The sequence below is a fragment of the Primulina huaijiensis genome, unplaced genomic scaffold (genome assembly GCF_012295235.1).
Source record: "Primulina huaijiensis isolate GDHJ02 unplaced genomic scaffold, ASM1229523v2 scaffold32015, whole genome shotgun sequence".
NCBI classification, from domain to species: domain Eukaryota; kingdom Viridiplantae; phylum Streptophyta; class Magnoliopsida; order Lamiales; family Gesneriaceae; genus Primulina; species Primulina huaijiensis.
Window position 1 is genome coordinate 1 of NW_027357518.1, and position 24,710 is coordinate 24,710.

The 24,710-nt window shown below is 33.1% G+C and overlaps 4 protein-coding genes and 1 long non-coding RNA gene across 7 annotated transcripts; 2 read left to right on the forward strand and 3 right to left on the reverse strand.

Moving 5' to 3' along the window:
* The first annotated feature begins 950 nt into the window (after nt 1-950).
* Nucleotides 951-4,711, forward strand: LOC140968023 (pectin acetylesterase 8-like). Its single transcript, XM_073428858.1, has 13 exons — nt 951-1,264; nt 1,440-1,561; nt 1,673-1,755; nt 2,446-2,575; nt 2,681-2,760; nt 2,844-2,930; nt 3,028-3,152; nt 3,263-3,323; nt 3,408-3,461; nt 3,545-3,622; nt 3,813-3,918; nt 4,108-4,253; nt 4,351-4,711. The coding sequence occupies exons 2-13, from the start codon at nt 1,444-1,446 to the stop codon at nt 4,477-4,479; spliced, it is 1,197 nt and encodes a 398-aa protein (XP_073284959.1). The 5' UTR covers nt 951-1,264; nt 1,440-1,443; the 3' UTR covers nt 4,480-4,711.
* Nucleotides 4,712-5,901: 1,190 nt separating this feature from the next.
* On the forward strand, nt 5,902-8,989 carry LOC140968005 (uncharacterized). 2 transcript variants are annotated; one of them, XM_073428838.1, is made up of 6 exons: nt 5,902-6,427; nt 6,814-7,863; nt 7,945-8,139; nt 8,247-8,380; nt 8,499-8,609; nt 8,724-8,989. In XM_073428838.1, exons 1-6 carry the CDS (start codon nt 6,281-6,283, stop codon nt 8,776-8,778), a joined length of 1,692 nt encoding a protein of 563 aa, XP_073284939.1. In that variant the 5' UTR covers nt 5,902-6,280; the 3' UTR covers nt 8,779-8,989. The 2 variants fall into 2 exon arrangements, with proteins under 2 accessions (XP_073284939.1, XP_073284938.1); XM_073428837.1 differs by having other exon boundaries at nt 5,908-6,427; nt 8,226-8,380.
* On the reverse strand, nt 8,787-10,139 carry LOC140968007 (uncharacterized). The gene is made up of 2 exons (XR_012173680.1): nt 10,009-10,139; nt 8,787-9,753 (listed from the first exon to the last, which is right to left on the reverse strand). It is a non-coding gene; the product is annotated as an uncharacterized lncRNA (long non-coding RNA).
* An 871-nt stretch (nt 10,140-11,010) lies between these two features.
* On the reverse strand, nt 11,011-14,713 carry LOC140968039 (uncharacterized). Of its 2 annotated transcripts, none has more exons than XM_073428881.1 (4): nt 13,945-14,713; nt 12,469-12,524; nt 12,188-12,377; nt 11,011-12,024 (listed from the first exon to the last, which is right to left on the reverse strand). In XM_073428881.1, the coding sequence occupies exons 1-4, from the start codon at nt 14,653-14,655 to the stop codon at nt 11,671-11,673; spliced, it is 1,311 nt and encodes a 436-aa protein (XP_073284982.1). In that variant the 5' UTR covers nt 14,656-14,713; the 3' UTR covers nt 11,011-11,670. The 2 variants fall into 2 exon arrangements, with proteins under 2 accessions (XP_073284982.1, XP_073284981.1); XM_073428880.1 differs by having other exon boundaries at nt 12,188-12,380.
* A 3,137-nt stretch (nt 14,714-17,850) lies between these two features.
* Nucleotides 17,851-20,006, reverse strand: LOC140968006 (probable carotenoid cleavage dioxygenase 4, chloroplastic). Its single transcript, XM_073428839.1, has 2 exons — nt 18,618-20,006; nt 17,851-18,295 (listed from the first exon to the last, which is right to left on the reverse strand). Exons 1-2 carry the CDS (start codon nt 19,979-19,981, stop codon nt 17,953-17,955), a joined length of 1,707 nt encoding a protein of 568 aa, XP_073284940.1. The 5' UTR covers nt 19,982-20,006; the 3' UTR covers nt 17,851-17,952.
* Between the last annotated feature and the right edge of the window lie 4,704 nt (nt 20,007-24,710).

The window sequence follows — 24,710 nt, forward strand, 5'->3', positions numbered from 1 at the left end:
TGAGACCGTCTCACGGATTTTAATCTGTGAGACGGGTCAACCCTATATATATTCACAATAAAAAATAATACTCTTAGCATAAAAAGTAATACTTTTTCATGGATGACCCAAATAAGATACTCGTTTCACAAATACGACCCGTGAGACCGTCTCACACAAGTTTTTGTCTTGAATGTTTGGTATCATAGAATTTTAAAACAAGATTGATATTTGGTGGAATTTGATATAAGTAAATTAAATCTTAACAAAAATGAAAAGATTTCATAAGATTTGAGTTTTACAAACAAAATAATTTATTTTTTATTTTCAAAACTAATTAAAATATCATTTTCTCAAGAAACAATATATTTATTTCACACATAATTTATCGTAAAAATTATTTTGAAATCATTTAAAATATTTATATATTTTAAAAATTATATAGATTCTTTCTTTTTCTTGTGTTCTTGATTATTTTTTAATACTAAAAACCTAATTTATCATAATTTGATGAGTTTATATCAGTTTTTTTAATTAACTTTTTTTCATTATTAAAAAAATTATTTAATATATATATATATATTTCTTAAAAAATTTATCAAGTTTTTCTATATTTAAAATTATTTTATCTATTCTTATCGAATACATTAAAATTCGAACATTTGTTATTATATTAAAATATTCGTAGAATAAAATTTAAAAAAATATATATGTATTGTATCATTATTATTTTTTTGAGATAGAGGAAGACTGATTACATTCGATGTCGAATCATCGTCGTTATCATCAATTTGGAGCTCGATGACGACAGCTTTTACTGCGCGATTTTCCAAACAAACCGAGAACTCCCCCCAAGTCCCGGCCTAACCCATACGGCCATAGTCTCCGATAACTAGCATGAATTGCAAATCAATGAATTTAATAAGGCCCTTGTCATCTCACAAACATAACGATTAAAAGAAAATTACTAAATGAAGGAAATTATTTGCTCTCATTTGCCCATATTCCGTCGCTTCCACTTCACTTCCATCATTTCGCACTGTTTATTCAACGCACGACGCGTTAATTGATAAGACTCTTGATGGCTCAGAATTTTTCGATGGATTGGGTCGGGTCTCGACCCGATTACCCTTTAAAAAAACTACATAAACCCCACGAAAGAGCGAAAGAAAAAAATAGTTAACTCAAGAATAAGTGTCGGTACAAGAATTTTGGGTTCTCATCCCAAATAATTATGAATTAATTGTTCAAAAGCTGTTACTATACTTAAACGGCTAAACCCACGGTAAAAATTCAAGCTTCTTCTCTTAATGAAATTTGATTCTTAAAATGGGTTTCCAAGATTGGAAAATATGTTATTTCTCAATGTTTGGTTCAAAATTTTTGTTTTATCGACCATATTTTTCAGTTTTTCATGATTTTCGTGTTTAAATGGTGAATTTTGAATGGAAAATGTACAGAACAATGAGCGGAATATTCAAGCAATGGCTGGCCATTCTGGTTTTTATGCTGGTGGTGGTGGGAATTGAGAGCGTCAATGTAGATATCACTTATCTTGAGAGTGCTGTAGCAAAAGGAGCTGGTAAAAGAATACGAAAATGATATATGGAAACCAATTGTTCAAGTTTTTTCTGGTTGAATATATAAACTTATTATGCAACTTTTAAGTATATCTTATGGCTGTAATTTGCAGTTTGTTTGGATGGAAGTCCACCTGCATATCATTTTGACAAGGGATCTGGAGCTGGAGCTAACAGCTGGTTGATTCAGATTGAGGTCGGTCCTCTGGTTGCATGCTATTGAAATTCTTGTGAAACTGCATAATTTTAAGTCATTGGTCAGTTTCGGAATTTCGGGATCATTTTCTGAATATATCTTTGTTCTTGCCCAAATATTTTCAGCGAACGAACAATCATTTTTGCCTTGGCTTATCCAACAATACCCGCATAATTTACTGTCCGTTGAGCTGTTTGGAGGATTAGATTAGAAAGTGTATTTACAAGGTGGTTTAATTTGATAATATGAGATGGAGATAGGAACTCGGGAAGGAGGCCATGGTGGGTTGACTTGATAGATCTCGAACTGCAAAACTTGCGGTTCTAGAAAGATTACACAGTTAATCTTAGTTTCCTTCTTGTTTGAGGAGGAAGGGGGGACAATCGCCTTCTACTTTATCTGACATTGAGTGTAAGCCTTTAAATATAGTAAACTTGAAGGCCAACTTAAGGTCATGATCACCAATGGGTCCTATTTCCGAGTCTTTCTAGCGGGGCTTGCTCTCAGAGTCTTACGCACGACTTATTTTGTATATAGTATATGAAGTTAAATTTGTATGGAATGATCTACATGTGGAAAATGGTGTATATTTTGCCGTGGTTTTCTTGGAGGTTTCCTCTGAGTTCTTGGATGTATAAGTGGCTAAAAAATGTGTGCATATCATTCAATTGATGTTCTTTTAATGCTCAGGGAGGAGGATGGTGCAACAATGTTACGACTTGTCTCGCACGTAAGGATACTCGGTTAGGTTCCTCCAAGCAAATGGTTCAGCAGCTTGCATTTTCTGGGATATTGAGCAACAAGCCTCAGTTTAACCCCGGTTTGCGTCAATATTCAATCTTTAGAATTCCAATCCTGGATATTGAAATTTTAAGAACTTGGGGAATGATTTGATAAATTGCATGTTTCTAATACCAAACACCAGATTTCTATAATTGGAACAGGATCAAGGTTAGATACTGTGATGGGGCATCATTTACAGGTGACATAGAAGCAGTAAATCCCGTGAGTTACATTCGATCGGATTGTTTTTGGATTTCAAGAAGTTGAAAGTGGATTAGCTATTATGTTTTTTATTCTTTGATCAGGCTACCAATCTCCACTACAGAGGAGCAAGAGTCTTTCTAGCTGTGATGGAGGACTTGTTCGCCAGTGGAATGAAGAATGCTGAAAATGTTATCATGTTTCCTTCAAATAAAATTACACGAGTCATTTCCTTCATTCAACTTGGAATAGACAAATAAAAATGATTCTTTTTTCCTGAAAATTTAGGCTATTTTATCGGGATGCTCGGCTGGTGGATTGACGTCGATTCTTCATTGTGATAGCTTCAAAGCTCTCTTTCCTATGGGCACCAGAGTAAAGTGCTTTTCGGATGCTGGCTATTTTATCAATGCGTAAGATTTCATCTTGACTTGAATAACCGAAGAAATAATTAATTCAAACATGGATGCATATATCGTTGCTTATTTTCTTTGGCGCCAATGTTCCGTTACTTTTTTAACAGGAGAGATGTTTCTGGAGGACTGCATATCGCAAATTTCTATAATAATGTTGTTAGAACACATGTAATATGATGTTCTTTTATTTATTTTCCCCCATCATTTCCACTTTTCTTTTCAGCCTAAGTTTCATATTTTATTTGGATTCAGGGATCAGCAAAGAATTTGCCCGCCTCTTGTACCTCAAGATTGAGTCCTGGCTTGGTAGGATCATGTTTATTGAGTAATTTTTCCCCTTATAGCTGAATAAATGATCTCACGTAATTGTACAACTTAAAATACTGCAGTGCTTCTTCCCACAACACGTTGTGCAAGGAATTCGGACACCCCTTTTCATTGTAAACGCAGCCTATGACTCGTGGCAGGTCAGCTCTTATTCCTGACCTCAGATTCTCTAAATTCTTGATTGTTAGTTCGTTCATTCAAGTTTTGTTTGTCTTTAAGCAAGCAGAATGCAACTAATTAAAATATTCTCCTATGAAGAAGGGAGAATCTCCTCTGTTGAATCCTGATTTTTCTTACCTATTATCTTCCGATTACACTTGCATGTACCAGATAAAAAACATTTTGGCTCCTGGTGTAGCTGATCCTCGTGGTATCTGGCACGACTGCAAACTCGACATACTTAGATGTTCGGGCTCTCAACTCGAAACAATGCAAGGTTATTGCTATGACCACAAGCACTCTATGTATCTTGAAAACGTTTATTGTTTCTTTTAACCGGTTCTGTACAGATACACATTCAAAATTTTCCCAACTTCAAACCTTGGGCGGAAAGAGAATTTCCGAGAAAAATTGGCTGCCACCTTGCATCAGACGACTTTTGTGTCTCACCACGAATACTTTTCAGGTTTCCGAACGGAGTTTCTTTATGCATTGTCCGAAATAGGCGCCTCCACTTCAAGAGGATACTTCGTCAACTCGTGCTATGCTCACTGCCAAACTGAAATGCAAGAAACGTGGCACAGTGCCGACTCTCCTGCATTAAACGAAAAGGTTACTTAGATTCATCACGAGTTTCATGACTTATTTACCCCTTGTTTTCACTCGAGTCAGCTCAGATTCATTAACACCAAGAAAACTTGTGGTGCAGACAATTGCTGAAGCAATGGCAGATTGGTTTTATGACAGAAGTCCGTTTCAGAAGATCGACTGTCCATACCCATGCGACAAAACTTGTCATAACCGTGTTTTCGATTCTCAAGAGCATCCACTGGTATGAATATATACAGCCCCATACTGGTATTCTTGGAGTTTAAAGAAACAAGATGGCTTATATATATATTGAAGAAAACATTCTATATGATTCTTTTATGCATTCAAATAAGGGAAGATGTAATAAAGGTGCAGAGAAACTCTGTGCTTGGGATTGTTCATACCAATAACAACTTAGTATAATCAATGTAATGACGTTTGGAAATTTCAAATTTATTACATGTGTTGTAAGTTTTAAACATGTACCTCGACTAAAAACACGTATTTTAAAGAGAAACTATTTGATGTTGCACATTATTGTTAGTTGACTTGGACAATCTTCTCCCTTGAGCTTGAGTTATGTCAAAGTCTCAAATCATTTTTTTTAAAATTTTATTTTCAATTTAGAACATATTTCAAAATAATCGACTGTTAGTCACAATTGGTAATTAAAAATAATGGTTGATGAGATGATTTTCTTGAAACATAATCTTAAGAAATATAATATCCCTTCCAATTATATAGGCTTGTGTTTCTTTCACGCAGATTAAAAAATTCATGAAAAATATAATTATACAAAAAACTTTTTCATTTTACCCTTATTTAATGAGAGAGTGATTTGTTATTTTTCTAACATCAAGATCTCAAACTAAATAGAGGTATATTATAAAAAAAAATAGAAGAATATGGCTAAATTGGATACAAGTTTATATATTTGGGATACACGAAAAAAGATGATCTGTATAATTGAGAATGGAGTAGCAATGACGCATTTATTCTATATGTGGAGTCCATATAAATAATAATAAATATGAATTATTGGATACTGGGCAATTTTGAACTTGACTGGAAATAATCGTAGGCTGGCTGGATATTAATTAATGATACAATTTATTGTTTGATTAATAATGATGTCGACATAGTGGGAACCTGTGGTGAGGGAAAAATAAGTTTTATAAAGTGCTTTTGCTTAGAAAAAGCACGTATTCAATTTCTGGTGAAGATTTGTCAAGATTTTCTTGAAAAAAAAGTAGTTAAAAATAAGGCAATTTGCTATATATTTATAGTATAAACATCAATGGATTTCCTCAGGAAAAATCAAAATAATCCGTGGGATTCAAGTTTTCAAAGCGAAGATTGGCCTTTTTTTAAATTATATATTATGAAAAGAGTGATTGAAATTATATCGAAAATGAAAATTAAGAAACTCGGAGATTGCCAATATCAATCTCTTCTAGTAACATATAATTTATTAGGAATAACTAGATAATTTTTTTAATATGGAAATAATACAACTGAAAGATATGGATAAAAAAAATATTTTATAAATGCGTATAAATACAAAAATACGAAACAGTCATATTATTCCAAAAAAAAAATTAAACATTTCTGAAATTAATTTCAGTCAAATTCACATTTATTTATTTATCTAAGAAGAAAACAAAAAAGACATAAACAAAGCCCCGATCCCAGTTTTGGGCTACGCCAGCTCAACACTGTTGGGTTTGAATTTGAAAATGGGCTGAATTCCATCTGGTCTGGACCCATACCCTTTGTCCCCATCTTCACCCCACCTCTGCGCCCACATGGCGTCCGACCAATTTTCAATTTTGAATCCCCAAAATACAGCCACATTTCACGCCATTATTGCCAGTGGCTCCTTGCTTGCATACAATCATCAACTAAAGTGTTCAACTCCGTTTTCTTCAAATTGCAACTATTTTTTTCAGAAAAAGTGAAGCTTTGGATCTGACTCTTTCTGCGGGAACTGATCTAGATGGTGAAGCTACTTATTTGAATGTAGAGTGTAATTTGAAGTTTGAGCTGAGATGGGGTTGAGCGCTAGCAAGTGCGATGCACGTGCCGCGTCGTCGCCGTCATCTGGAGCTGTTGTACGGAGGAACCGGTCCACCAGAACCAGGCTGTTCAAATCTTCTTGCCTTGGAAATCGCTTCGATGATGATGATGAAACCCAGGTGGCTAGATCGAATCAAAAGATTTTACTTTTTTTTTGGCAATCCGATTTGTGTTTGGATTTATCAGTAATGCGCGCGTATATGGGTTGTCGTCTTCTTTGGGGGTTGGAGGGACTTTTTGCGAAAATGGTGATTATATTATACCTGCGTGTACTCTGGAGGAATGTTGCATTTAATTGTTTTACCTTTTAATTAGTGTAATTATCTGACATTCTAGATCAACATTCAATCTTTTATCGAATCTCTTGGGTACATCTACTTGTATGCGGTTATTTTTGTGAACAGAGTAATGGGTTCAAATTCTTATGGCCTATATTTAACGACTTTTGTCGAAATGCCGCTTTTTCTGTAAGAATATTTCATGCTTGTGCTTATTCATACCTCAGGTATCTGATTGCCCTGGTGAAGAGAATGGAAATACTGTCTGTTGTCTGACTGAGTCGAAAACAGTTGCTTCTCAAGTTTCGGCTGAAATTTACAGGAAAGATATAGCTGACCAAAATGATCACACGAACTGCATTACCTCTGATATCGAGCTCGATGAGTGGGGTGAATCGAGCTTCACTGATTCTGTGTCTAGTCAACACAATGCATCTCGACTTGTGTCTTCTCAGTCACTTAATCCTCCTAGTCGTTTCCTTTCTCGCTTCAGTTTTTATCCTGGAAACTTAAGCTTCCGTCTGAGCCGGGCAAAAAGTTTGGGCTCCTCAAATCCTTATCCCACCTCTTCTACTAATGTCACAATTTCGAATGAAGGAGAAGAAGTTAATCATGTCAGTAGTCGTATCAGGTCACAAGGTTGTGAAATCTTTCCTACGTGTTTTAATAATAGACCTTTCAGAATGAGGCGTGGGCATTGTGCATCTAATGATTTGCATTTCGGCCCTTATGGTTCTGATTATTCCGATAATTTGCAAGATAATCAAAGGATGAATTCTAGACGTGATATGGTGATCAGTGGAGGTGATGCAAGAATAGACTGTACTCGGAATTTATTTTCTCATATAAACAATAGCAACACAGATGGTGCAGGACTAAGACTTGCCAACAGAAGAGTTGCTGCTCCGGAACGAATAGAACGTAACATTCGATTCAGCAGAACGTTAAGCGTTGGAAGGCTTCGTGACAGAGTCCTTCGCAGATCACTTGTTCCTGATTTAGATCTATATCGTTTTCAACAAAACAGGGAAGTGAGACATGGTAGCCAAGTTACTGAGAGACAAGGTTCAGGTGATGCACCAGGGGAAGTGATGTCCTATGGACATGATATTAGTCTGCCGGTTTCTTCTGGTAATGCCTTATCAAACATGTCAATATCCTTTTATGGTACTCAAAATCAAGAATTTGAAATCCCACGAGCTAGGGACACTGGATACCATGATGTCGTGGAGCATCCATCAAATTTTATTGAACGTAGAAGAAGAATAAGATCTCAGGTATTTAATCTTCCTGCTCATTACAGGACAGCAGATGCAAATTGTGAATTATACGAGTCAATGTAACAATTCTTGTCTTAGGTACGGGCACTTCAACAACTAGGAAGCCGTTTAGAGAATCTCTCTGGCCATGACAGGTCTTGCATTTTATCTGGTCAGCATCTAGGTGGTCGTTGCACTTGTCGCATTGCTGCCCCAGAGGTTAGTTCAAATGATGAAGCTACTGCAAGGGCTAGCATCTCTAGAATCGGCATGTTAGCAGAGGCTTTATTCGAGGTAATTCCACTCATCTATGTTTACATGGCCCGAGTATCTTTTAGCCGACTGCTACAAAGGTGAATCTTTACACACATTTTAATTAGGTTCTCGATGAAATTCACCAGCAATCTGTTGCTTTATCCACTCGGAACACTGCTTCTTTCGTTGCATCCATTCCAGCGCCCAACGAAGTGGTTGAGTCACTGCCTTTGAAAATATTTAGTAAATTGAAAAGGAAGCCAAGTGATGAAGCTGCACAGTGAGCAATCAATTTAATTCAAAGTTTCTTGAAAATATGAAAATCATGTGTTTCTTTGCAGAACTTAATAACATTACCCTATCCATCTTAACGTCCCTTGCACCTTAAATGTTAGCAGATGTTACATATGCCTTGTTGAATACGAGGATGGAGATAGCATGAGGATACTGCCTTGCCGTCACGAATACCATAGAGCTTGTGTGGATAAATGGCTCAAAGAAATTCACAGGTGTTTTTTTCTTAGCTTTATTCTGTTTACGTACACTTTGTGTTCACTTCTTCAAGGCCAAAACTTTTTTGAAAAAATCAGATGTTACCTGACCTACTTGTGCAATGATTTCAGGGTTTGCCCTCTTTGTCGAGGGGACATTTGCAGACTCGACTCCTTAACCACATGAGGCGTATTATATAATATTGCAGCCCTCCATGGTTGAAGAACTAAAGCTTGTGAAGTTCGCGTCTTTGTTATAATGCTTTTTGTCAAGTTGATTTGGCTACTGGTAATCAACGTTGAATACGTTGCTACTTGTGGTGAGTGCGGGTGCATAATCGGTCATTACATGTATTGGTGCCTCTATTTTTACTCAATTTGCTACTGGATCTCATTAATTCTCGTTGCTCATAATCAATTTCCTTTCTTTGTACAAATCTTACTTTGGTGACAACCCTTCTGCGAATCAAAGATGAAAACACTCTTGCCGGTATTCTCAAGTGACCGAACTTTGAAAATTTACACTTTCTTGCGTACAAGAAACACACATAAATTTGACATTTTCTTCCATAACACAAAAAAGAAAAAGTCAAATTTGATTTATAATTTCGAAATTTAGAAAATTGTCGCAAAAAATTTAGACAAGTGTTCGACATGTTGATTCAGGCAAGAATTACATCAACTCTTTTGAGAATCACAGTAGTGAGGATTGAGGAAGCTTACATTGACAAGGCCCTTTCCTGACTTGGAATCCACATGGGAGAGAAGAACGAACGAGAATTGAATATGGACATGAAATTTGATCTCTTTCACTTGACAAAATTAGCAGGAGAGCGCCGAGTGGCAAAAGATGCGTACCTTATCAAGTGATTGTACAGAATACTGAATATATGCAATGACCGACCACCAAGACTAGAACATGGTTTTCCATTCAATTCTTCTAAAGCGCGTTGAGCACTTCCTTTCTCTTGACAAGAAACAATAACCCGAGTCCCACTTTCATCAGCAGCATAGACTCCTTTAACTTCTCCATATGTACCGAAAATAAATGCAATAATTTCATATGAAAGTCCAACAGAAGGACCACGATTCGCCACATAAAGATGAGGGCTTGATTCATCATCTCTTCCCTTGGGACATGTAAATCTTGGTAAACACATACCTGTAATGCTAGAAAATTCAAGCGTTTCTCAAATCCTGGGGCACGTAAATATTGGTAAACCCATATATTTAAGAGCAAGAATATTAAAAATTCAGCCTTTATTTTGCATATTACCATATTCGAGAGCACCATTAGCCAAACATCTAATGGCATAAAGAGAGAATAGATTTAAACAACAAAAGTTCATCTGAAATGGGCATGTGATGGATGAAGAATACGCAGTGACAATTGTTTGAACAATTGAAGGATAGATACCTGGAGGAGAGGAGTACCAGAATTTTCTGCAAAATCTTGAACCTGTGCTTGGAACGATGAATGATGATGTTTATCGAGTTCGTTCAAACTCGTTTGCACGAATTTGTACAAAAGTTTCCTCGTATTTTTTTAGNAATTTGATCATTGGAATGAGGGATAATTGCTTGATATGATATACTCAATTCAGTTCCAAATTAGCCCGAACCCAGTGTCAAAAGCAAGAGGTTTTAGACCAAAAAGTATGATCGCATCACATATTTTTATGAGTTGGGCTGTTCGCAAAAAGAATGCCGAAACGAAGATCATTCTTCAATTCAAGCGTTGCTCTGAATAAATCTTGTCAGCTACACGTTTTCCATAATAATACAAGAGGAAATTACAGCTCGAACAAAAAGTATAATCAGTTCAAAGAGTAGAAGTAACATGAATTTTTTTACTTTTTAGTCTGATACACTTGTAAGGGTAAAGACACTGACTATTTTTCTTCCTTTTCACCAATTCTAAAATATGTGTATGTATATTGGGCGGAACCACTTACAGCCAGCACCAGAAGACATTAATGATTCACCACACGCGTGCTTGATTTTGTAATTTTTGTGTCTTTTGGAATGCATGAGCCATAAACTTTTGCAACACTTGATTCCTAATGTTAGTCGAATAACGCTTTTCAAAGTTCAACGCATAGCACGCGTCGGACGAGCAAATATCGGAGTTTATTTCAGAAAATAACGAATCACATGATAATATTTAGTTTTCTATTCTGAAGAAAATATATATTTTATGCCGAGTAAAAACATATTTCACAATAGTTTGTGGGATATTTTTCACATTCAGAATAAATTTCTTGGTCAGAACACAATTAATTGTTTTTGTTTTTCATCTTAAATATAATTTTGAATTAGAAATAATCATGCTGCATGCGATTTTGCACTATAGTTAGCTCAGCACCAATCAACCGTTACATTGAGAATCAAGCGAGGAAGTGTGATATAAGAATGCATCTTTAGAAAATGAATCGGATCTAAATTGTGAAATGATTTCCGAAAACATATTCCCAAAATCCAACCAAACATGGCCTCAGAATGTCAAGGGAAAAAAGACAAAAAAATTCCTCAGCCTCTTCAAGTGCTGCCCATTACAAGAACATTAAGTTATGTACAGGTAGGATCTGTCAGCATATTACAAGATATCCAATAAAACCAATGGAACCAATCTAAATTATTGGATCTGCCACAGAATTTTCTTGAAATTCATTTAATGAAACAGTCGGACAAAGAACAAGTTCTCATCTCCTGGTCCCTAGCTTGATCTAGCAGCACAGATTTGTAAGCAAAACTGTTATCCACACAGGACCACCAATCTTTGCATAGCTTCTCATTCTATGAACCCATCCAAAACCATGAACGCTACAATCATCAATTATTAAACCAAGGCCATTGATATACACTAACAATCTACTCTTTTCACTTGAAAACTCCACAAAATTTATGATGTCCTGAAATTCTTGCCTGGCCCCTTGAATTTAAAAAACAGTTTGATTCAATCCTACTTTTTGGCAACTGTTTTTTCAGGACCATATGCATTAATCTGGCGAGGACCGTTTCAACCACTTAAGGACCATTAATCATCGAAAGTGACCATACTTTTCTTGAAAAATCATTATCATCGAACAAAAGGGTACCTAGATATGTAGTACTCTCTTACACGAGAAGTACCATCTCTGGACAAAATTCCTTCAAGATCTCCGATTATTTGGGCCAGCCATATCTCTAAATTTCTCTGGATTTCTTTGAAGTTTTTTATTATCGAACCCAGTGCTCGAATTGTGGTTAGTTTAGCCTGGCCTTCAAATTCCTCTTCACGGTAGGATTTTCCAGCTTTGGTTTGTAAAGCCATCAGTTTCTGATTTGTTTCATATGCGCGTTGCTTTAGTCGAAATGCTTCAAGTAAAAACTCGGTTTGTCTCTGTGTTCGGAAGTCTGAACTGATGGTGGGTTCGCAGGGATCGCTAGCTTGCTGTAAAAATAAGGCCTCATATGAGAACATAAATTTGAACGAGGTGTCAAATGTATATACAAAAGCATAAGTTAAATGAGGCACAAATTTAGAACTACTAAATCCCAGTTTAATTAGTTCAGTAGCTGATAAATGCCAAGTAACTATGCACGTTAGAAATTACCATTTTCCTGCACAGATCATCAATTTTTCCTGCTAATGCTTGATACCTCTTGGCCTGCTTTCGCATTTGATATGGCACTTTTGATAGATCTGTCTTGCCGATTCTTTCCAAATTTAGCAGTTCTTGCTCGAGTAGTTTTAGCTTAGAGGAAACTCCAGTAGAGTCGGCATCAACCTTCCAAGGAGAGTCTCTTCTGAACCAAAAGATGACGGGCTTTCACATTTGTTTCATGTTTATAGCATCAAAATTTCCAAAAATGTCATAAATAGAAAAACTTTTACCTGGCCACAAAATGCTTCATATTGTACTGAGATTCAAGGGATTCGTAATGCATATCCTGCATGCATAACATCCAGAATCAGCGTACTTAACCCAATTTTTTTGACGTAAAACATCAATACCAACAAGAACTCACTTCGAATTTCAATACATTGGTTTCTTCATAAAAGATGGAGCCATGACTGGGGATAATCACATAAACGGGAACAATATGCATGAATATTCAATCATTTTAGTTGATGAAGCCATTTATTATCTGTCAAGAGGCGAACTGGATACATGTTTAACAGTTCTAATAAAGACCAATCAGACATGCCAAAAACCAACTTTCTCCAAAGATGAAATCCATCGAAAAAATCCAGCGCAAGGAGTAATCACATGTATTTTCACGAGAAGAAAGGTTTGAAAAACTGCAAATGCATGTCCAAAAAACCAATTTAATATATAATAAGAAAAAGGCATCCATCGATGGAAAATCTGATGATAATTTGAATTATAAAAGCCTAATCGAGAAAATCATTCCATGTGACAGCAAAGTTTCAAGTAAATAATCAAGTGCTCTCGTTGCAGAGGACTTGGTTTCCAGTGGTCAGAGGCAAAAAAGCATGAGAAGTTTAGTGGACAGAGGATAAGGTGTCACTGTCAGGCTCCAAAAAAACAGACGTATAGTTGGAGTGAAAATATGCAAGAAGAATTCCATTAATGACTGTTTACGAAAATAGGTGGTCCAAAATATGATTGAACCATTGAAATAAAACAAATAGAAAAGCAAGCTCTTGATCATCATATTTAGATAAAGTGAATCAAGACAAAGATTTCACAATTTGAGGACAAAAGGCCAGACAAAGAGGGTAAAATTTTGCGCAATCCAAACAAACACAAGTAAATACGTAACATATCAGGTCAGAAAACAATTGCAATTTGAACTTGCCCGCCAATTACGCCAACTTGTCCAAAATTCAAACCTGTTTTTTGAAAGATTAACTTTTCCCATCAAGATTCAGTTCAAGAACAAGAACAACGTTAAGATGCTGAATCATTTTCAGCACACAAGATAATCATGAGGAGTTCAAACACCATTTTTAAGTCGACTCCTATTAAAAACCTGTCAAGAGACACAATCTTTAAAGCTAAATGAAGAACAATCATGATCTTTAAGCAACCAGAGAACCACAAAAGAATGAGAAGAAGAAAAAGCTTGTTACATGTGTGCATCAGCCTAAGCAAGTCCCCAGAGACCTCAAAAGGAGAACCAAGAAGGACAAAATTGTTCTATTAACATGTAAGGAAGTCAAATTCCTCAATATTTCGAGTTCTGTACACAGAAATTTCAGTTCCCTCATGACCATAGAATTAATGTCTCTACTCCAAAGTTATTTTTCCGTATCGTAAACTCGTAAGGAACAAACTAGAACCTTATAGCCACAACTCCACCACATCACGAAAGAAACCACAGAAAGAAATTACATTTATCTTACCTGCCAGGGACTTGCTTTCTCAGACCAAAATTTTGAAGCTGCAGAATTCAAGAAATCTGAACTATACCCTCTTGTACTCTGCCCATAAACAGCTCCCGCTTCATCCAACCCAGCTTCCAAAAAACACTCTTCTACCCCCAACTCAACCCCTTCTGACACCCCGTCTTTCCCATACCTCACCTCCATGTCACCATAGCAATCTCCACCACTACCCTCTACCTCAAAGTTACTCCTGCTCACAAAATTCAGCATTTCATCTCTCTCACTGACTTCCCTTTTCAAATCTTGAACATTCCCCTCCAATTCAGCCCTCACGCTTTCAAATTCCTCAATTTTACCCTGCAAAAACACTATTTCTTCACTGACCTCGTCGATCTGCTGCAACAACCTCTTCTCTTCCTGCTGCCATGCGTGTCTGTGGCTGGCAAAGATTTCAACAACTCTTGCATTTGCCTTTGAGTCCTCTTTCCTTCTCGAGTGAAGTTGCCTCAGCTGCTCTTCAGCTTGCATGAGCTCCAAGGTGAGAGCTTTATTTTTTTCTCGAAGTGTAGAGAGTAAAGAGATGGAGTTTTTAGGCAAAGACCCAAGAAAAATTGCGAAACTGAGGCCTAAATATGAGGACAACAGCTTCACGTAATGCTGATGATCACTGAGTGGTTGTTCTTGGTTGTCATTTTGGTGCTCATGGCTTTCTTGGTATTGGTCAGCCATTATTCTCTAGCTTTGCTGAGGATTTTTGGGAGGCAACTTTTTGTGTTATTTTGGGGTTTCGGTCTTTTGGGTGTCTTAACTTTTCTGTTCAAAATCTGACGTATTTCATAGACTATACCTGTGAAGAACCAATAAATTACATATTTCACATAAATCATCTATTATCCTCTTCATAGGACAGAAGACCCAAAATATGTGGCTTTGATTGATGTACTCTCATACTTATTTTCATATAAACAACAAGGCACATCATATAATATCAGAAAAATTAATTACCGCCAATAATATTAATCAAATGAATAAAAAAATCATAACACAAACAGCCTCGATAAGAGAAAAATGATAAGTCAAAGTTTAAAAATAATTTATTTAATACAATAACACAGAAATGAAAATATATATAAGCAACAAAAAGCATAAAACACTCTCAAATTAAACACTAACTTATATTGTTCACAATTTGTATAATTTTTCCAATATTTTTTTCAAATAAAGAGAAAGCACCTTATTAACGTCATTATTTCCTAGATGTTTCACATATTTTTTTAGGGAAAAAAACACACGAAGGGAAAAATGGTGCCTGGAAATCATCATGAAAAAATCCTTTAATAAAACTATTAAGAAAAATAGTCGTAAAAATATAATATAAAGTCACACAATTTTTCTTAAACCAAAAAAAATATTAGACCATTGACAAAATATATCTAGCAACAACAAAGCATGCGTTAACTGGTGATATAATTAAAATTTAGAATCGTGCATAATCATTGAATTAGAACAAAATCGCATACCAAAAATCTATTGGATATTATATCTTTTAACAATTTATTCATGTTTGTCGTCCACAAAAGGACTCCTAAATGTACCAAATTTTTTTAGCCCACCTATTATTTTCACAATAAATAATACTACAAAAATAATATAAGCAAGCACATAAAAACTCAAATTCAAATACCTTCTATCAATCTAAATACAAAAATTTTGAATAGACAATACAATAATGTAGTAAAAATTTTAAATATTGATTTATAGACACGAGTCTGGAAATACATTTGTCCCAATAAATAAAAAATATTATCTCTTGATATTCTGAGACATAAGGTAAAAACAAAAAAATATTTCGACATTTTTAATATTTTCTAAGTCACTTCAAACTATATAATCTAAGCAAACAACAAACATGCATTATGTGTTTAAAAATTAACAAAATATCTCAACAATAAAAAATTAAAAAATAACCAATTTTGTGGGATATGTGGTCTTTTTTTCTATTTTCTTTCGGTGAACAAACAAATCACATATACAATCCAAACACAACATGATCAATACAAATGACATATAATAATAAAACATGTTAACTCTAGGCTAAAAAAACTCATCTCATTGCAAGAACACAAAATGATCAAATGGATCATATTATTTAGTAATATTTATTTAGCAGCACATATAACAAAAAATTGACTAAATAGCTTAAAAACAGTGTTTGAAATCACTTACATACAAACATTTCTCTCAATCACGTATCTCTATTGACACATAAAGAGTCTTAAAATATCTCTATTCTAAATGGGAGAAAGAAGTTTTATATGACCTTAATATTTATTAATAATTTATTTTTATTCAATCCGACTCATCTCCCTTCGTCTTCCCATTATTATCCTAATGTTCGTAATATTAACAATTTTTTTAATGTATAACATTAAGATAGTGATTTTCTATTAATTTGATGTATAAATTAAAGTAATTAACTTTAAATTTAAAAGTAAAAGTAAAAGTAAAATTAAAATGATAAATAACTTGATTGAGTTAAGTAATCTATCAATAATCCTATTAAACTAACGTAGAAGATAAATTAAAGAACCTTGTGAACATGACAAATTATAAAACAAATAAAATGATAAAATAGTAAATTTAGATATAAAAGCCATATATTTATAATAGTAATAGATAAACTAACGGAGAAAATAACTTAAAAAACCTCATGAACATGATAAATTATAAAACAAACAAAATTGTAAAATAGTAAGTTTTCAAATAAAAGTCATATATTTATAATATTAAAATTAAAATAGATGTTAATAATATTAGCAATTTTTTTAAATGTATAACATTATGATAGAGATTTTCTATGAATTTGACGAAAATGTATAAAATTAAGTAATTAAATTAAATTTAAAAGTAAAATCAAAATAATAATTATCTTGATTGAGTTAAGTACACTATTAATGAACATATTACACTAACAGAGAAAATGATTTAAAGAACATTATGAACATAACAAATTGTAAAACAAATGCAAGAGTAAAATAGTAAGCTCACAAATGAAAGTCATATATTTATTTATGATGATGATAGGGATTTTTCATGAATTTGACGGAAATGTATAAAATATTTTCTCTCAATCACGTATTTCTTTTGATACATAAGTAGTCTAAAAATATCTATATTATAAATGGGAAAAAAAATATTTTACATGACCTTAACATTTATTAATAATTTAATTTTATTCAGTCACACTCATCTCCATTCGTCTTCTCATTATACCCTCAATGTTTGTAATATCAACAATTTATTTAAATTTATAACATTATGATAGTGATTTTCTATGAATTTAATGTCAATGTAAATATTAAAGTGATTAATTTTCAATTTTAAATTAAAATTAAATTAATAAATAACTTGATTGAGTTAAGCTTATGATAGTGATTTTTTTATGATTTTGATGTCAATATATAAATTAAAGTAATTAAATTTAAAAGTAAAATTAAATTGAATTTGAAAATAAAATCAAAATAATAATTATCTTGTTTGAGTTAAGTACATTATTAATGACTATATTAAATCAACATAGAAAATGACTTAAATAACCTCGTGAACATGATAAATTGTAAAACAAATAAAATGGTAAAATAGTAAGCTCACAATTCAAACTCATATATTTATAATAGTATTAGATAACATCAAACTACGGAAAGCATATCCCAGCTGACTACTTTCATGCATCCCACCACCGCATTTAGAGCCATAAAATCTATCAACTAACTGATCTGACTCGTGTCACGCCCCGAGCCGGATCCACGCCTGCGTGGCTATAAAATGGGTCCTTATATCAACTACTTCGTATTCGTAATGATTAACCCAAGTTGTTATAGAAGTCTATTGTCAGCCCATTATAAACTCATTTTAAATTTTAAATTTTTAAGATGTGGGATAAGGGGTATTACAACTCGTGTTATTCACTCACTAGTATTATGTGTCTACATATAATGATCAATGCAAAATATAAATCCTATAAGTTTATGTATCCTGAGGCACAAATATTCCATGGAACCCTAAAGGCACCCTCCGTGGAAGCTTAACGACGGCAACAGTGTCAAGATCCGGGGACTTGGCATCCATCACCAAAAATATCGACTCGTCTGTGTTCTCATTATGCACATAAGTAATTAAGTAACCATCATCTTCCTCCGCATCCAGATTTTTAGGATCATTTGGCACGAAAATTGGTTCACCTCCAATACAACCTGGTCCATATAACCGACTAGACACAATGCAATCGTCACAATCTGGTATCGATAGGTCTAACTTCACCAGCCCTACTGACATCTCTGGAGTTTCTAACATTGCCGAGTATATATACCTACGTAGTATTTAAAAAAAAGTACGTAGTAATTAAAAAAAAAAGGTATGTAGAAAAAATTTTGTGAGGCAGAGAGATGCAAAAATAAAGTGTATATATATACATCCGCTTAGACACTACAATACCAAAACGTAATACATTTGACTATGTTTAAGGACGTACATTGAGCAACCATGCCTTTAACTTTTATAAACAAAAATTTGCAATCATAAATTAATTAAATTGACGTCAAGATTTTATGTAAAAGAACTTTTAAGTCAAAATAATATTTATTATGTTTTTTACTCATGTTTTCTAATCAGTATATACAATGCGTAATTACCTTGTCTTCTTTCCTGCGTACGCTGGATTAACACCTCCAAATTCAAGAATTTTGGTAGACAATGGATGCCTCTCCAATGTCTTGGCCTTCACATTTATCACAATTTTCTCCATTCTGAACTGCGTCAAATCATGATTTTCCCACGCCTGCTCAGCTGATACCGCATAAGACGCCACCATCACCACCGTGTCTCCGCCGTCTTCTTCCCACGCATTCATCACGTGTAAAATGTTCAATCCTGAGGCAACAATCCAACTCATTTCTCTATCGTCATTTGCATATTTAGGCATGATCCCGATTCGGGGAACTTTACAGGGGTCAATTACCACAGGCGACCTTCCTCTCGTAATCTCCTTCAAGTTAAACTGTATCTGTAAATCAGGGAATATGGCGTAGTTTTCTGTAACAGCAAAGTCGTGAGTCATCGACGACTTTTCCAGGGAAAGGATGGGAACAGTTGCCTGTATTCTCCCGTCGGGATTGATCCGGAAAAATGTTAAAAATGGACGGTTTATGTCGTACGAGAAAGCAAATGTTTCTCTTGTTTTTGGATCGAATTTTGGATGAGCAGTCATTCTTAGTTGCCGACTGGTATTATGAAAGAAATGGCGGCCAAGGGTGGCTATATCTCCGCTCGACGTAACTTCTATCTCATACGGAAGATCGGACTCAGCAAGAGCGAAGAGACTGCCACCGAACATAGCCAGGCTCGTGTTCGCAGCTCCTAAGCCATGGACCAGAGGATTGAACTGCCCCGCTAGACCTCGTGCTAGAGCCACGACACAACGTGCCATGCTGGCTCTGAATCCATTGAACGAGGAGAAAACGCTAGGAAAAATTGGGTATCCTATCTCACGTTCAACCATGTATTTATACGTCTGGACATATCGACTACAAAACGTAGCTTCCCCTTGCGAGATTTTGATCAAATGAAGCATCCCATCACCGTCGTAGAGATGGTAAGGTCCTCTAGGAATGAACTGAGGGTTCGGGCCGTTGCGGATGTATGATCCGTTCAAACAACTAGGAAGGGATCCCTCCACGACTTGACATGCAGTGGGAGGAAGCTCATCCACCGGGGCGAAGTACCGGGACAAAACATGGCTCGGGTCTATATTAGGATGAAGGGGCAAGTCCAGAAAATTGGATATAAGATCATCTAAAGACTTAAAGATGATTTCGAGTGGTTGAAGTTTATTGCTCTTGCGTAGGGCTGCTTGTTTTGAGATTGATATTGGATTCTTGGACTTTTCAAGAATTTGAGAAGTGGAGTGTGCCATTAGCATCTGAACTTTGATAAATGGAGATACAGCCATTGATTTTGGAAAAATAACAGAGATTAAAGAAGAAAACAGGGTGTCCATTTTGTTCTTTATTAATTTAGTATGTTTGTTGTGTTATATAAAGCAAAATTTTCAAGAGTTTTCATAAAAACAAGGTAGATGATGGCCACGCGCGTTAACTCGACGCATTAATACAGGTATTAATGCTGATCTTTTGTTGTATATATATAGAGGTAGATCTGCTTAACCTTCGCTTCCGGCGGTGTTTTTGGTTAAAAAAAAATATATTGGACGCATTAATCAATTTTAAAACTGTAACAAGTGTTTTATTGCATGTTTTCATCATGCCTCCTCCTTAGCCCCACAAAATTGAATCGAAATTAATTGCCATATGAGTCTTTGTACGCATTTAACAAATAGTTATACACACTTAAAATAGTTTAACAAAAATTGTAACGTGTAAAATATAAATATATTGGATTAAAATTTTTTTTTATCAAGTTTTATGCTTATGTTTTATTGTAACAATAAATATGAGCAAGGATACATACAGATCCCAAGTCTGAAGATAGTGAGTAAGTTAATAAGGCCATCTCCAACCACAAAATCTATTTTAGTGTAAATTTTACACTAAAATAGTGCGATTTCTGCACCAAATACAACATTCATCTCCAACTCATTTACTTCAAATCTTACACCAAAAAGAATATTCTCGAAATATTCTTTTTATTTTACTTATGAATTTTACTGTTATATTAATTTTTTGTATTTGTATTAAATTATATTAATTAAAAATCATAAAAACGAATTATTTTTTAAATATTAATAATTAAAATAAATAAAAAATATTTTAAAAATCAACAATTATTAATTTATAATTTTTATGATTAAATATCTAATTGTTAAAATAATAAAATAAATATTATATTATTATTTAAATACTATTTATAATTTAAATACAAATATTCATAATAAATATAAATAAAAAAATTAAAAATTTATTTAAAAAAATACCACGCAGGGGTCTCCTCCTGCGCCAAATTTGGCGCAAGATGAATGGAGCTGTGCTATTTTGGCAAGATAGCGCAGCTCCATTGGAGATAAATAAGCTGCACCAAAATGGTGTAAAGCTTTGGAGATGGCCTAATTACGTACATTTAAGTGGATAACATGACATGCCCTAATTCATGAATTTGAATTTTCAGAAAAAGATATTGAATTTTGCATAATCTTTCTAGATCATTGTGTCTGATTTTAATTTTTTTAATAAGTTGAGCTTGGATACGTGGATACCAAATTAAAAATACGAAAAAATTGTAGTTTTGGTCATTTATATTTGTCTCTTTAAAATTTTATTTATATAGATTATTAAACTCTAGTCTTAGTCTGTTATATATATATATAGACACACACACACACACACACACACACACACACACACCAGCGACATGCCCTATCACAAGAATATTTTTTGGGGCGGTAGCTCTGAAAAGACAAAACCATTTCCTATTCTTTCCCCCGACCCCGCTATTAAGAAGGATGTTCACTTCTTAAAATATTCTATGTATGTAGGGAAAATAAGAGAAGGGATCAGATTTGTCACAAGAATAACAATACAATTTATAATGTTACAAGAGTGGGTATAATAAGTAAAATCATACGAAAACAAAAGAGGGGTACAATTATTTTGTAATTTCAATTCTTTTTTGATGTGTTGTTTACGTAATGCTCTTATATCGTTTATAATATAGTGTCACATCAATACTTTAAGAAAAAATTACTGAAATTATCAAAAAATTATAATATGCATAACTAAAAGTCTAAAACTCATTTTGACAATATATAATATCAAAATTGTGAGAGACAAATATAATTGATGAAAATTATATTTTCCCTAAAAAAACTCGGGTACTTCCATGATTAGTATTTTTCTTTCTAAGTTTAGTACTTGTGTAATTTTTCCGAATCATTCCAAAATTGAAATAATTTTGTACTAGTAATATTATGAATCACAATTACAAATATAAAACAGCATATATAAAAAAAAATTGTATCAGGACACTCACCATATATATCATATGCAAGTAGCCACGAGATTTTAAATTAAAGCAGAAAAAGCTCTTGAACAAGGCCATGTAGTGTATGATTAAAGAACAAGTTTTTTGTGAGATGGTTTCACGAATCTTTATTCGTGAGACCAGTCAACTATATACATATTTACAATAAAAAAATAATATTTTTGGCACAAAAAATAATACTTTTCATTTGTGACCCAAATAGAATATATGTCTCACAAAATTGACTTATGAAATAGTTTCACAAGAGTTTTTGTGATGATTAAAGTTAGTAATTAACGATTTCGTCCTGACCAAAGAAAAATAATTAATATGTTTACTATATAATATTTATTGAGTAGGTCTCTCGTGATTGTGAGACAGTCTCACGAATCTTTATCTGTGAGACGGGTCAACCCTACCGATATTCACAATAAAAAGTAATATTTTTTCATGGATGACCCAAATAAGATATCTGTCTCAAAAAATACGACCCGTGAGACCGTCTCACACAAATTTTTGTCATATTTATTTTTATAAAAATACGCAATAGTTTTAAGAATATATACCATGTATAATGGTATGGTTGAAGTCCTTAGTGGTTTGACTTTGTGACACAAATTAGTTTTACTAAAATACCATATTCATTTAGATAAACAATGTTTTCATATAATTTACTCATAACTACAATATCTAATCCACTTCAAAAATTCAAAATTCACATAGTATCTCTACAAAGCACATATTTAATATAATTGCATTATTTTTATACAAATAATACTCATATCTATAATCTCTAATACACTTTAAAAATTCAAAAATTCACATATTATCTATACAAATCACATATTTAATAAAATTACATTATCCTTATCCAAATAATAATTAAAAACTATAATATAATTTTATGAATCAACTGAAAACTACAATATCTAATCCATTTTAAAAACTTAAAAATCACACATTATCTATACAAATTGCATATTTGATATAATTACATTATCCTTATCCAAATAATAATTTAAAAATATAATTAATATATAATCCACTTTGAAAATTTAAAAAATTCACGTATGAATAATACAAATAACATATTTAATATAATTTCATTAATTATAATTAAAATCATAACAAAATTTTTCAACTCGATTTATTAATGATCATAAATCATATACTTAGTAGTAATTATTTTAGTACATAATGAAGTAGCGTCGATGGAGTACACTGTCGTCATGTATTATCATAATTTCGCAATTTCAATTGTTTGCCATTAATTTCGATAAAATATATATATTTAAATAACTGCAACCAAAGTCTACACATATACATTGTGTTAATGTTTTTTTTTTTGACGATATATATTGTGTTAATGTTAAAGATCTTTTCTCTTGTATTGGTGAATTAAATTAGAGATTTTATTATATTTAATATTTGTGATTTTAAATATGAACATTTATTATATTATGTTATTAATTATTAAAGTGTTTTTAAAGAATTGATTCCAACTAGAAACTTAAATAATTATCGAATTTCATAAAATCGGTGTTTTTGATATATAGTTTTGTGCTTCTATACTATATTATAAAATTTTGTGTCATTAGAGTAACTACTTTTTTAGCACATATCACAAAAAAAAAAAAAAAATCTATTTTATCCCAACATTCTATATAAATGAAAATTTTATTTATGTATTTATTAGTACTTTTAACACATCTAATCAATCTTTCAGCTCTCTTTTCTCAACTAATTCCTATATATTTGGTAAATCACTTTTCAATGTATTTAATAATCATTTAAATAGAAAATTATAATTAAAAAAAACATATAATATATAACAAATTTATAATTTAAATATTTTTAAAACTTTTAATTTTGATAAAAATGTGCCTCAAAAGTTACAACGGATGCTATCTTGTTTGTTTCCCGTTCAAATGTACGTGTTGTGAGAAGCCAAAATGCCAATCAAGTCATTTCCTCCCACTAATCGGCAATTGGAGTCTAGAAATGGTAAGTGCGTAATGATACCCTCCATAATTGCCTCTGGACAAAAACTTTTGTGAGATGGTTTCAAGGTCGTATTTTGTGAGATATATATCTTATTTGAGTCATACATGAAAAAGTATTACTTTTTATTCTAAAAGTATTAGTTTTTATTGTGAATATCGTTAGGGTTGACCAGTCTCACATATAAAGATTCGTGAGACCGTCTCACACTCACGAGAAACCTACTCAATAAATATTATATAGTGAACATATTAATTATTTTTCTTTGGTCAGGACGAAATCGTTAATTACTAACTTTAATCATCACAAAAACTCTTGTGAAACAATTTCATAAGTCAATTTTGTGATACATATATTCTATTTGGGTCACAAATGAAAAGTATTATTTTTTGTGCCAAAAATATTATTTTTTATTGTAAATATGGATATAGTTGACTAGTCTCACGAATAAAGATTCGTGAAACCATCTCACAAAAACTTGTTCTTTAATCATACACTACATGGCCTTGTTCCTGAGCTTTTTCTGCTTTAATTTAAAATCTCGTGGCTACTTGCATATGATATATATGGTGAGTGTCCTGATACAATTTTTTTTATATATGTTGTTTTATATGCGTAATTGTGATTCATAATATTACTAGTACAAAATTATTTCAATTTTGGAATGATTCGGAAAAATTACACAAGTACTAAACTTAGAAAGAAAAATACTAATCATGGAAGTACCCGAGTTTTTTCAGGGAAAAATATAA